General features: G+C 31.7%; 1 protein-coding gene across 1 annotated transcript in view; it reads right to left on the bottom strand.

Annotated features, from left to right (window-relative positions):
• Window positions 1-14,148, bottom strand: part of CCDC178 (coiled-coil domain containing 178) — a 370,122-nt gene that overhangs the window by 278,833 nt on the left and 77,141 nt on the right. The window contains exons 10-11 of the mRNA XM_029217904.1: window positions 1,366-1,461; window positions 1,022-1,158 (exon numbers count right to left, since the gene is read on the bottom strand). Coding sequence (XP_029073737.1) covers window positions 1,022-1,158; window positions 1,366-1,461 — 233 coding nt within the window. The remainder of the gene's footprint in view (window positions 1-1,021; window positions 1,159-1,365; window positions 1,462-14,148) is intronic.

Here is a 14,148-nt window from a genome sequence, read left to right as displayed (position 1 = left end):
TACACACATAATAGAGGAACTGGATATAACTAGACAGTCAATGAAAGCTACCCAGAACTGACTTCTCAGCTGTAATCTTAAAGATAAGTAGTAATTAACTAGGTAGAAGGTGGAAGGAAAACATTTATTGAAAAGGAATTAGCATAAAAACACCTTAAGGGCTGGGAAAAAAACGTGACGAATAGGAGAAATTGAAGTAAGGCCATTGTATTTGAACCAAATAATAAGGCTGAACCAGGTGTGACAGGAGACTGCAGAGCCAGGCATTCCTGCCTACTCAGGAACCTTGTGGGGTTCGTTAAAGAGGGGCTTTTGTTCCCTCACCCCTGCTAAAATTAATGAAAGTATGAAGGGAAACGGATAATACTTGTGTTAAAAAAATTAAAAGAAAAAAGAACACACCTACCACAATGTAGATAATAGATTAGAAAGGGAGCACAGTTATTGCAGGTAAACCAGCTTTGGAAGGCAGATATGCTCACCACTACATCACCAACGCTGCACAAAACCAGCTTTGGAAATCACCAGTTCACAAGTTCATGCAAGACATGATAATAGCTTGTACCAGAGTGCTGGTGCAGTATTGAAACAGATAAATTAAAAAATTATTTAGTATGTGGAACATTTCTTGTTAACATGTTGAATATGAGGGTTGAAACAGAAAGGGGAATCAAGAAAACTCATAAGTTTACGAGCTAAGAAATCTAGTTTAGTAGTTTCAGGGAAGAATTGAGTACTGACTGAAGGAGATCACGAGCTTGATTAGACACATTTTAAAGTATCTTTAAGTATAAGAGAATATGTTCAAAGGAAGTGATATGAATCCCTTTTCATTATTTTGATTTTTCTAAATGGATTCAGAATGATAAAAGAGCAACATTTGGGATAGAAATAAAACGCTAATTATAAAGACAAGCACAAACACCATCATACCACCCCAGGAACACAAAATGAAGTGATTTATTATATTTAACATATTAGATATGCTATATAAGAATGAAAATCATATTTGCAATATTACCTGTCACTGATATAACCTAGTATAGTTTCAATATCGATCTCAAGTCTTCTATTTTCTTCCATCAATTGAGAATATGCTTTTGAGACATCTGAAGAATCTTTTGCGATATTAGAAAGCTCAATATCCCATGTTCTTTTCTTTAAAAAAAGAATCATTTATACACGTTTAAGTAAAAATGATTTAAAATAAAAATTACTAAAAGTAATTTCATTATTACACATTGTTTTTCTTTTTGAGTGAAAAAGAAAAAAATGTGTAATAATGAAATTACTTTTAGTTGTATGAGTTAATACTTGGGAATAGAGAATGGAGCTCTAGTGGGAAATAGGGAAATATCAACTTACTGTGGCATAAAAATTATTAAGTGCTTCCAAATATTCATTTTCATAATTTTTTTTCTTCCAGACTAGTTGATCATAAACTCTTTTCAAATCTTCTAGCTAAGGAAAAAATACATACACACACACACAGTAAACTGTGGAGCTTTCCACTCTTCTGTAAAGTAAGAAATTATCTTTCAAATTATGCAACTATAACATAATATTGATTAAAATATTATAAAATAACACCACAGGCTGTTTTCACTTATGAAAATTGATGCAAGAGTCTGAATAAAATATAGCAAAAATCAAGTCTAACAGTACACAAATGCATAATCATGATAAAATAGAATGTATTTTAGTTATAAGAATTGATAAAAATTCAAAAATTTAAATCTTTGCTCTCACCAGCAAATTAAAAAAGAAAATAACATAAATATGGCCAACACTCCACAAAAAAGCCATTTGATAAATTCACTATCTAGTTTCCATAATTTTTAAACTAGCACAAGGAAAACACACCCAAATATAATACAAAGAATGAACATAAAATATCAAAATAAATCATAAAATACTGAACCCATGCCCACTGAACTCAAAAAATGAAACCAGGTTATCTTTCATCACCATTGTTATTAATCCTGTTTTGTGAAATTTAGCTAAATGCAAGTAGATAATGAAACTAAATTTTACTAGTATAATATTGAATATGAAAATATAATGTCTTCAATTTTAGATGATATGATTGAATACCCAGGAAGACAGAAGATTCTATTTAAAACTACAATAAATGATTTTTGGAAAAAAGTCATAAGGAAATTAATAGCTTTTATCTATAAGAGTAATAATCTGTTAAATATATTGTGACAATATTTAAAAGCTTTTGTCAAAAATATAAAGTATTTGGAAATAAATTCAACACAAAAGGGAGGATCTATAATACAGCAAACAAAAATTCTTATTTAAAAGCTTAAATCAAGAAAAAATGATGTTTCATAGAAAGGTTTAATAGAATATACTGTCAGTTACCACAAAATTAATATAAGACATGATAAAAAGGAGTATTCTCTTTGAAACTTCATGAAATGAAATTCATATGGAAGAAAAGGTATGTGAGACTAGCCAAGAGGTATGTGAAAAATAAGAGTAATGTTGGAAACTCGCTACCAGATATTAAAACATCTTATAATACCACTACATTAACGAGTATTTATTTTTGGCATTGCAATAAAGAACAGAAGGAAAAACCAGAGCCCAGAAATAGATCTAATGGTATTTGAATTCAGTGAGAGAGAAATCATTTACTTTAATTAATGGATTGGAAGAATGTAGAACCTCTGTTTAAAAAAGAAAAACAAAGTTATCTTTCTACTTCACATCTAACTCACATTATAACAAAAATAAATTTCAGATTAATAAAAACCTAAATGCAAATACAAAACAGTACAAATTATTAATCAATATGTTTATTTGTATAATCTTGGGCTGAAGGATAATGTCACCTTGTCAAGTAAACCAAGATTTGTTGACATGTCTGATGGCATATTTTACAAAAGTTGTGTGGAAAAACATACCATAAACAAGACTGAAGGAAAAATAAGACTGATAAAAACGTAAAATAAAAGCCCAATTTTCTGACATATAGTCCTTATGAAGGGTATCAGTGGACACGGTACATTAAGAATATCTGAAAACTCTTCTCCATAAAGGTAATGAGAAAACTGGCCAAAAAAAAGAGTCAAAATTAGCATTTTTCAGAACTTTGGAAATTAAGTGAAGGTTTCCAGAAAATAGGGAGCACCTATTCAAGATCATCAGTCTAATCTGAGTAAGAGGTATGAGCTTTGTGGTGTTTTAACTTGTCCTAATCCTTCCCTCCAGGTCCATGATAGCCTTGAACAGCACACATTTGTGGAGAAACCCATCAGTTGGGCAGCCACCAGAGGGAGCAGAACTGATCTGGAATGCTTTCAAAGCCTCATTCTCACAGAACTGTCATTATTTGACCTGTCTGGTGGTTTTTTGCATGACTCCATCTGCGAGGACATCTGTATTTTCTTGATACAGAGCTCTCCCAGTACAAAACATCTCACCAGGAAATTTTCTCCCAAGCCATGACTGTCAAAATTTTAAGTAGCACAGGCAATTGATTAACTTTGTGGCCACCTGAGACAGTAGACAATGATTGGGACAAAAGGTAAACTAACCGTTAGGCTATAAAACAAGTCATATTAGATTTTAAAAGATTAAAATGATATAAAGTATCTTCCCTAACCACACAGGAATGAAATTAGAAATCAGTAACAGAATCAAATTTGGAAATACAAAAATATGTGGAAATTAAACAATATACTCCTATATAACCAACAGGTCGAAGAAGAAATCTCAAGAATTAGAAAATACTTTGAGATGAATGAGAATTAAAGAACAACATAGTAGAACTTTTTGGATAAAGTTAGAGCAACACATGTATACCTGTAAATGCCTGTAATAAAGAAGATCTCAAGCCAATAATCTAATTTTACACCTAAAGGAAACAAAACCCAAAGCAAGTAGAAGAAAGAAAATAATAAAGTTTAGAGTGGTAACAAATGAGTCCTAGTATACAAAAAAATAAACAACAGCAAAAACCTAATAAAACCAAAAGACAGTAATTTGAAAAAGTCAAGAAATTTAAGAAAACTAGATACACTAAGAAAAAAAAGGTCAAATTACTAAAATCAGAAATTAAAGAGGGGACATTACTATTAACCTCACAAAAATAAGAATGATTATAATGGAATACTATAAATCATTTGATGCCGACAAATTAGATAAACAAGATGAAATGGACAAATTACTAAAATGACATGAATTACCAAAACTGACTAAGAAAAAATAGAAAACCCGAATACATATATAACAGGTAAAGAGATTTCATAATCAAAATCTTCCCACACAAAAAAAGGCCAGGAGTAGATTGCTTCACTGGTGAATTCTACTAAATGTTCAAAGATGAATTAACAAGAGTTCTTCAAAAACTCTTAAAAATTCGGAAAGAAGTATTCTATAAGGCTATATTACCCAATACCAAATTCTGCCCAAGACATCACAAGAAATAAAACTATAGACCAATATCACTTGTGAATATAAACACAAACATCCTCCACAAAATAGCAGCAAACAATCCAGTAATATGTGAGGGATTATACACCACAACCAAGTAGGATTCATGTTGGGAATGCAAGATTGTTTCAACATGCAAAAATCACTTAATGTAATATACTGTATTCATAAAACACAGAATCAAATTCACCTGATCCTCTCAATGGATATAGAAAAGTTATTTTACATAATTACACACCCTTTCATGATGAAACCACTTAACTAACAACAACAACAAAAAAACCCTACAAAATTTCCTCAGCCTGATATAAAAGTGTATGGAAAACAAACATTATACTTAATGATGAAAAATGAATGCTATCATCTGAGATCAGGATGTTTGCTCTTATCACTCATTTTTAACATTGTACTTGAGGTTCTAGCCAGAGTATTTATGCAACAAAAATAAATAATCTGGTTTCCATATTGGGAGGATAGAAATAAAAGCATTTGTATTTGCAGATTTTCAGATCTTATACATAGAAAATCCTAATGAATCTACAAAAAAAACCCCTACTAGAGTCTAGTATAAGTTTAGCAACTTGCAGGGTATAACACAGAAAAAGTAGTTTTATTCCCATACAATAGCAATTAACAATCCAAAAATGAAATTAAGGAAAAAAGTTCATTTACAGTAGCATCAAAATTAATAAAATTATTAGGAATAAATTTTACTAAAAAGTGCAAAATTTATATACTGAAAACTATAACACATAGTTGAAAAGAGTTGAAGAGGCTTAAATAAACGGAAAGACACCTTTGTTCATGGATTAGAAGATGATAATACTCCTTTAATTGATCTACTGATTCCATGCAATCCCCTTTCAAAATGCTAGTTTACTTCTTTTCAGAAATTGACAAGCATATCCTAAAATGCATTTGAAAACCCAAAGGTCCCAGGATAGCAAAAACAATCTTTGAAACAAAAAAACTGGAGGGCTCACACTTTTGGATTTTAAAACATCCTACAAAGCTACAGTGATCAAAACATGGTAGTACTGGCACAAGGAAAGACATACAAATCAATGGAATAGAATTCAGAGTCCCTAAATAAATCAATGATTGACTGAATTCAACAAAGGTGTCTAGATAATGCAATGGGGATAAAATAGTGTTTTAAAAAAGTGCTGTTGGGAATACTGGATACCCTCATGCAAAGAACGAGTTTGGACCCCCTACTTCATACAAAAATTACTAAAATTGGGTCAAAGACCTAAATGTAAGAATTAAAATGATAAAAATATCAGAAGAAAAGATAGACATAAATCCTGTGACTTTGGTTCAGGCAACAGTTTCTTAGATATGACACTTAAAGCATGGGTAACCAAAGATAAAATAGACAAATAAGACTTCATCAAAGTTAAAAACTTTTGGGCTTCAAGAATTATCAAAAGTGAAAAGACACTTTACAGAGTAGGAGAAAATATTTTCAAACTACCTGTCTGATGAGAGTCTAATATCCAGGCTACATAAAGAATACTTACAACTCAATAATGAAATGTCAACTGAATTTAAAATGGTCAAAAGATGTGAAAAGACATTTCTCCAAAGGAGATAAACAAATGGAAAACAAGCACATGAAAAATTTTTCTATATCATTAGTGATTAGGGAAATGCAAATCGAAACCACAAGATACCATTTCACACACAATAGGATGGTTTTAAAAATAAAGATAGACAATACCAATTATTGCTGAGGATATAAAAAAATTAGAACCCTCATAGATTTCTGGTGGGAATATAAAATGTTGCAGTCACTTTGAAAATAGTTGGCAGTTCCTTAAAATGTTAAACATACAATTATATGTCCCAGGAATTCCACTTCTAGGTATATAACCAAGAGAAATGACAACATGTATGCAAAAACTTGTACATCAATGTACATTATTCATAATAATGCAGCATTATTCATAATAATTCATAATAATGCAGCATTATTCATAATAATAGCAGCATTATTCATAATAGCCAAGAGGTAGAAACAGCCAAAACACCCTTCAACTGATGAATGGATAAACAAAATGTGATATATACATACAATGGAATACTATTCAGACAAAAAAAAGGAATGAAGTACTGACAGATTCTACAACATGGCTATGAAATGCCCAGAAGCAGCAAATCCATAGAGACAGAAAGTAAATTTGTTGGTTGCTAAGAACTGAGGGGAGGAAGGAATTGAGAATGACTGCTAATGGGTATAGGGTCCCTTTTGGGCATAATTAAAATGTTCTAAAATTACATAGTGGTTACAGTTCCATAAACTTGTGAATATACTAAAAACCACTGAATTATACAATTAAAATACAAGGCCAATATTTCTAAGAGGCAACAAAATCCTGAAATTAATGACAAAGCAAATAATTCAAAAGAACATTGTTTTCCAAACCATTTCTGAATCCTCTTTATTATTTTATTCACATTTACATACTATACCACCTGTACTATTATACATTTAACAATTTTCTTAAGTCAACTAACTTATTTAAAAAAGAAACTATTGTTATTGTAAGTTAAAATCCAATATTATATACCATAAAGAGTAACTTTAAAAATAAAATTAAAAATGATTTTATGAAATAAACAGCTAATATAAAAATTAAAAAAGTAGTATTAAATGTATTCAATTTACCAAAAGAAATACTAAATATAATTTTTAGAAGAATTACTATCCATAATTAAAGGAATATTTGGGCTGATGCTATAACTTTAAGATGAGAAGTTCAATAAATTATAAGATGATTTACCTGTATATAAATTAACAAGGTAATTGAACATTAGACTTAATTTCTAAACCAAATGAAAATAGACTTTTCATAAATGTTTGTTTCAAGAAGCCTTTGAAATATTTTCCAAAAATTTTCTTCATGAACTACCAAATTACTTAGCTAAGTGATATTCAAGCTTTCATACCCACTCATTACTATTGCTTAGTAAATAATCATGAAAAAGCTATTATTCAAGCTTTTTAGATACTGCAACATATTTTGAATGCACTTCTCAGATAAAGTTGTAACCAAGTCATTAAGAAAATGAGACACATCTAACTTGGCATGATTAAAGGGTGTATTCCATGGCTTCAGTTTTGTTGGATTTATTTTTTTCCCCTAATGTGCAATACTTATTTTAAATTTGTATCAGGACATTTTAGGTTTTTGAATGAGAAAACATCTTTGTGGTATATCCTAATCTTTGATGCAGTTCTCAATCATAAAAGTCATGTAGAAACATGAATTTTTTACCCAAGAAGACTTGAAGTTCTAACTGAATTAATAGGGAGTGAGAAGTTTTCAGAAAAGCCCATATTAAAGATTAATGGTTGATCACCCATTTACAAATCTGAGAGCACGTAAGTGTATTTGGTGGTTTGAACTAATTCAGTGAATAATTTTAACAACTTCATGAAGTACTTCCCCTTAATCAACACCTTAAACCCTAATCTCTCTTGTAGATTATTAACATATTAAATTAACACACATCTAGTTGTTCAGATGAGATAATTGAGTATCTAAAAGATGTAAAGTGAAGGTCACAACCAGAATGTGGAGGAGAAATCTGAGTCCAACACTCTATGATAGATTAAAACAACATTAAATGTTGTTTTAAATGAATTGCTTTAAAATTTCTCTACCTCATGAGTCATCATAGAAATGCAAATTTAATACCACAGTAGGACAAATTCAACAAACGCACAATAGTTAAAAATAAATAAAAGATAATATTAGATGATGGTATTAATCTGAGGCTGGAATTCTCATACATGGTGGTCTGAGTAGAAAAATGTATAACAATTTTGGGAAAAAATTTGGCATGATCTGTGAAAACTGAACATATGCATATTTGGACAAGTAATTCCCAACATAAATGAATACATAATTTTAATGAGTATTTTGATGGTCTTGGTCTGAAAAACTGGAAGGACTGAATTGTCATAAACTCAAATGTGGAAGGCTGCAGGTATAATGCAATTGGATATCAAGTTTAATTTTCGAAAAGTTAAGGTTGAGAAACCCACTAGACATCTAAATGGAGACTGGGTTGGCAGTTACATATACAAAGCTTATAATAAGAGGATAAGCCCTTGGATTCTCAAATGTCTGGAGTGTGGAGAGATAAAGAGAAACCAGTAAAGGAAACTGAGAACAAAAATCCAGAAAAGTATAAAGAAACAAGAATAGTATGTGTTCTTAGAGCCAAGAGAAAAACGTTTCCAGAGATAAGGGTATAACCAACTTGGTTAAGTGCTACATGTAAGTTAAAGAAGATAAGAACAAAGAAACAATGATTAGATTTAGCAATGTGGAAATCACTGTTGACCTAAATCAGAGATATTTTGGTTGAATGGTGAGACAAAAAAGAAAACTGGAATGTGTTTAAGAAAGGATGGGATATTATGACCAAATGAGATTTATTCTAATAATTCAAGGTTCAACATTAGGAAATCCATCAATATAATTCACTGTATTTACAGAGAACATATTACATGAACATGTCCCCAAACGCAGAAAAGGCTTGACAAAAATTAACATCCATTCCTAATTTTAAAAATAATCAATAAATTGAAACTGATAAATACTTTTTAACATAATAAAATGCATATTGAATCTTAAAGCTGGCCTCTTACTTAAGGGAAAAAACTAGCAGCAATCCCATTAAGAGAAGGACATAAAAAGGATGCCCATGACCTTTACTATCATTTAACACTGTACTTCATGCACTGACCAATGTAAACAGAAGACAAAAAATTAAAAGGCATAAAAAATAATGAAGGAATAACCATATCTCTATTTGAAGATAAAATAATATCCTCCCTGGAAGATTCCAAGATAAACAATGACAAAACTACCATAAATAAATTTTAAATCAGTAAATTAGTATAATATGATATATGTATATATATATATTTTTTCCATTAGATGGTAGAGCAGGTCTATCTAAAATCTTTTTAGATAATCACTTCCTTATTTTGACTATACTGAGGTGGTTGGGAGGACAACATCCTTAAGTTTCCTTCTAATTTAAGGGATATGTGAATCACACCCTTCTAAAAGGAACTTAAATTAAAAGTAATTGAATATGTGTCTTTTGGTTGGTGCATTTAATCCATTTACATTTAAGGTAATTTTAGATATGTATGTTCCTCTTACCATTTTCTTAATTGTTTTGGGTTTGGTCTTGTAGATCTTTTTCTTTTCTTGTGTTTCCCACATAGAGAAGTTCCTTTAGCATTTGTTGTAAAACTGGTTTCGTGGTGTTGAATTCTCTTAACTTTGGCTTTTCTGTAAAGCTTTTGATTTCTCTGTTGAATCTGAATGAGATCCTTGCTGGGTAGATTAATCTTGGTTATAGGTTTTTCCCTTTCATCACTTTAAATATATCCTACCACTCCCTTCTGGCCTACAGAGTTTCTGCTGAAAAATCAGCTGATAACCTTATGGGGATTCCCTTGTATGTTATTTTTTGCTTTTCCCTTGCTTTTAATATTTTTTCTTGAATTTAATTTTTGTTAGTTTGATAAATATGTATCTTGGTGTGTTTCTCCTAGGGTTTATCCTATATCGGATTCTCTGTGCTTCCTGGACTTGGGTGGCTATTTCCTTTCCCATGTTAGGGAAGTTTTCAACTACACTCTCTTGAAAATTTTCTCAGACCCTTTCTCTTTCTCTTCTTTTACTGGGACCACTATAATTTGAATGTTGGTGTGTTTAGTGTTGTCCCAGAGGTCTCTGAGCTGTCTTCAAATTTTTTCATTATTTTTTTCTTTATTCTGCTCCTTGGCAGTTATTTCCACCATTCTATATTCCAGCTCACTTATTCATTGTTCTGCCTCAGTTATTCTGCTATTGATTCCTTCTAGTGTATTTTTCATTTCAGTTACTGTGTTGTTCATCTCTGTTTCTTTGTTCTTTAGTTCTTCTAGGTATTTGTTAAACATTTCTTGTATTTTCTTGATCCGTGTCTTCATTCTATTTCTGAGATTTTGGATCTTCTTTACCATCATTACTCTGAATTCTTTTTTCAGGTCGGTTGCCTATTCCTCTTCATTTATTTGGTCTTGTACGTTTTTACCTTGCTCCTTCGTCAGTAACATATTTTTTTGTCATCTCATTTTTTTTGATGGGTGGGACTCTGTTCCTATCTTACTGGTTGTTAGGCCTGAAACAGATTAGCTGAATGGATACAAAAACAAAATCCATATATATGCTGCCTAAAAGAAACACACTTCAGACCTAGGGACACATACAGACTGAAAGTGAGGGGATGGAAAAAGATATTCCATGCAAATGGAAATCAAAAGAAACCTGGAGTAGCAATACTCATATCAGAAAAATAGACTTTGAAATAAAGACTGTTACAAGAGATAAGGAAGGACACTACATAATGATCAAGGGATTAATCCAAGAAGAAGATATAACAATTATAAATATTTATGAACCCAACATAGGAGCACTTCAATATAAAAGGCGAATGCTTATAGCCATAAAAGGGGAAATCAACAGTAACACAATAATAGTGGGGGACTTTAACACACCACTTACACCAAAGGACAGATCATCCAGACAGAAAATAAATAAGAAAACAAGATTTAAATGACACAATAGAGCAGATAGATTTAATTGATATTTATAGGACATTCCACCAGAAAGTGGCAGAATACACTTTCTTCTCAAGTGCTCATGAAACATTCTTCAGGATAGATCACATCTTGGGTCACAAATCAAGCCTTGGAAAATTTAAGAAAATTGAAATCATATCAATCATCTTTTCCAACAACAATGCTATGAGACTGGAAATCAAATACAGGAAAAAAGCTGTAAAAAACACAAACACATGGAGGCTAAACAGTGCACTGCTAAACAATCAAGAGATCACTGAAGAAATCAAAGAGGAAATTTAAAAAATGCATAGAAACAAATGAAAATGAAAATACGACACAAAACCTATGGGATGCAGCAAAAGCAGTTCTAAGAGGGAAGTTTATAGCAATACAATATCACCTCAAGAAACGAGAAAAATCTCAAATAAACAATCTAAGCTTATGCTTAAAGCAACTAGGGAAAGAAGAACAAGAGGAACACAAAGTCAGTAGAAGGAAAGAAATCATAAAGATTAGAGCAGAAATAAATGAAATAGAAATGAAAAAAAACAACAACAAAGAACAATAAAACTAAAAGTTGGTTCTTTCAGAAGATAAAATTGATGACCCTTTAGCGAAACTCATCAAGAAAAAAAGGGAGAGGATTCAAATCAATAAAATTAGAATTGAAAAAGAAGAACTTACGACTGACATGGCAGAAATACAAAGGATCATAAAAGACTACTACAAGAAACTCTATGCCAATAAAATGGACAACCTAGAAGAAATGGACAAATTGTTGGAAAGATACAACTTTCCAATACTGAACCAGGAAGAATTAGAAAATATGAATAGATCAATCACAAGTAATGAAATTGAAACTGTAATTAAAAATCTTCCAACAAACAAAAGTCTAGGACCAGATGGCTCACAGGTGAATTCTATCAAACATTTAGAGAAAAGCTAACACCCATCATTTTCAAACTCTTCCAAAAAATTGCAAAGGAAGGAACACTCCCAAACTCATTCTACGAGGCCACCAACACCCTAATACCAAAACCAGACAACAATACTACAAAAAAAGAAAATTACAGACCAACATCACTGATGAATATATATGCAAAAATCCTCAACAAACTACTAGCAAACAGAATCCAATAACACATTAAAAGGATCATACACCATGATCAAGTGGGGTTTAACCCAGGAAAGCAAGGATTCTTCAGTATACACAAATCAATCAATGTGATCCACTATATTAACAAATTAAGGAATAAAAACCATACAATCAACACAATAAATGCAGAAAAAGCTTTTGATAAAATTCAACACCCATTTATGATAAAAACTCTCCACAAAGTGGACATAGAGGGAACCTACCTCAACATAATTAAGGTCATATAGGACAAACCCACAGCAAACATCAATCTCAGTGGTGAAAAACTGAAAGCATTTCCTCGAAGATCAGGAACAAGACAAGGATGTCCACTCTTGCCACTCTTATTCAACATAGTTTTGGAAGTCTTACCCAGGTCAACGAGAGAAGAAAAAGATATAAAAGGAATACGAATTGGAAAAGAAGAAATAAAGCTGTCACTGCTTGCAGAAGACATGATACTATACATAGAAAATCCTAAAGATGCCACCCGAAAACTACTAGAGCTAATCAATGAATTTGGGAAAGTTGCAGGATACAAAATTAATGCACAGAAATCTCTTGCATTTCTATACCCTAACAATGAAAGATCAGAAAGTGAAATTAAGGAAACAATCCTATCTACCATTGCAACAAAAAGTATAAAATACCTAGAAATAAACCTACCTAAGTAGGTAAAAGACCTGTACTCAGAAAACTATAAGACACTGATGAAAGAAATCAAAGATGACACAAACAGATGGAGAGATATACAATGTTCTTGGATTGGAAGAATCAATCTTGTGAAAATGACTAGACTATCCAAAGCAATCTACAGATTCAAAGCAATCCCTATCAAATTACCAATGGTATTCTCACAGAATTAGAACAAAAAATATTACAATTTGTATGAAAACACAGAAGACTGCGAATAGCTAAAGCAATCTTGAGAAACAAAAATGGAGCTGGAGGAATCATGCTCCCCAACTTCAGCCTATACTACAAAGCTACGGTAATCAAAACACTATGGTACTGGCACAAAAACAGAAATATAGGTCAATGGAACAGGATAGAAAGCCCAGAGATAAACCCACGCACCTATGGTCACTTAATCTATGACAAAGGAGGCAAGAATATCCAATGGAGAAAAGACAACCTGTTCAATAAGTGGTGCTTGGAAAACTGGACAGCTACATTTAAAAGAATGAAATTAGAACACTCCCTAACACCATACACAAAAATAAACTCAAAATGGATTAGAGACCTAAATGTAAGACAGGACACTATAAAACTCTTAGTGGAAAACATAGGAAGAACACTCTTTGACATAAATGACAGCAAGATCTTTTTTGATCCACCTCCTAGAGTAATGGAGATAAAAACAAAAATAAACAAATGGGACCTAATGGAACTTAAAAGTTTTTGCACAGCAAAGGAAACTACAGACAAGATGAAAAGATAACCCTCAGAATGGGAGAAAATATTTGCAAATGAAGCAACGGACAAAGTATTAACCTCCAAAATATACAAACAGCTCATGGAGCTCAATATCAAAAAACCAAACAACCCAATCAAAAAACGGGTGGAAGACCTAAACAGACATTTCTCCAAAGAAGACCTACAGATGGCCAAGTGGCACATGAAAAGCTGCTCAACATCACTAATTATCAGAGAAATGTAAATCAAAACCACAATGAGGTATCACCTCACACCAGTCAGAATGGCCATCATTACAAAATCTACAAACAATAAATGCTGGAGAGGGTGTGAAGAAAAGGGAACCGTCTTGCACTGTTGGTGGGAATGTAAATTCATACAGCCACTGTAGAAAATAGTATGGAGGATTCTTAAAAACCTAAAAATAGAACTATTATGTGACCCAGCAATGCCACTGCTGGGCATATACCCTGAGAAAACCATAATTCAAAAGGACACATGCGCCCCAATATTC

The sequence above is a fragment of the Monodon monoceros genome, unplaced genomic scaffold (genome assembly GCF_005190385.1).
Source record: "Monodon monoceros isolate NGI ecotype Baffin Bay Population unplaced genomic scaffold, NGI_Narwhal_1 Super_Scaffold_1, whole genome shotgun sequence".
Taxonomy (NCBI): domain Eukaryota; kingdom Metazoa; phylum Chordata; class Mammalia; order Artiodactyla; family Monodontidae; genus Monodon; species Monodon monoceros.
This window is presented reverse-complemented; position numbering and strand designations above follow the sequence as displayed.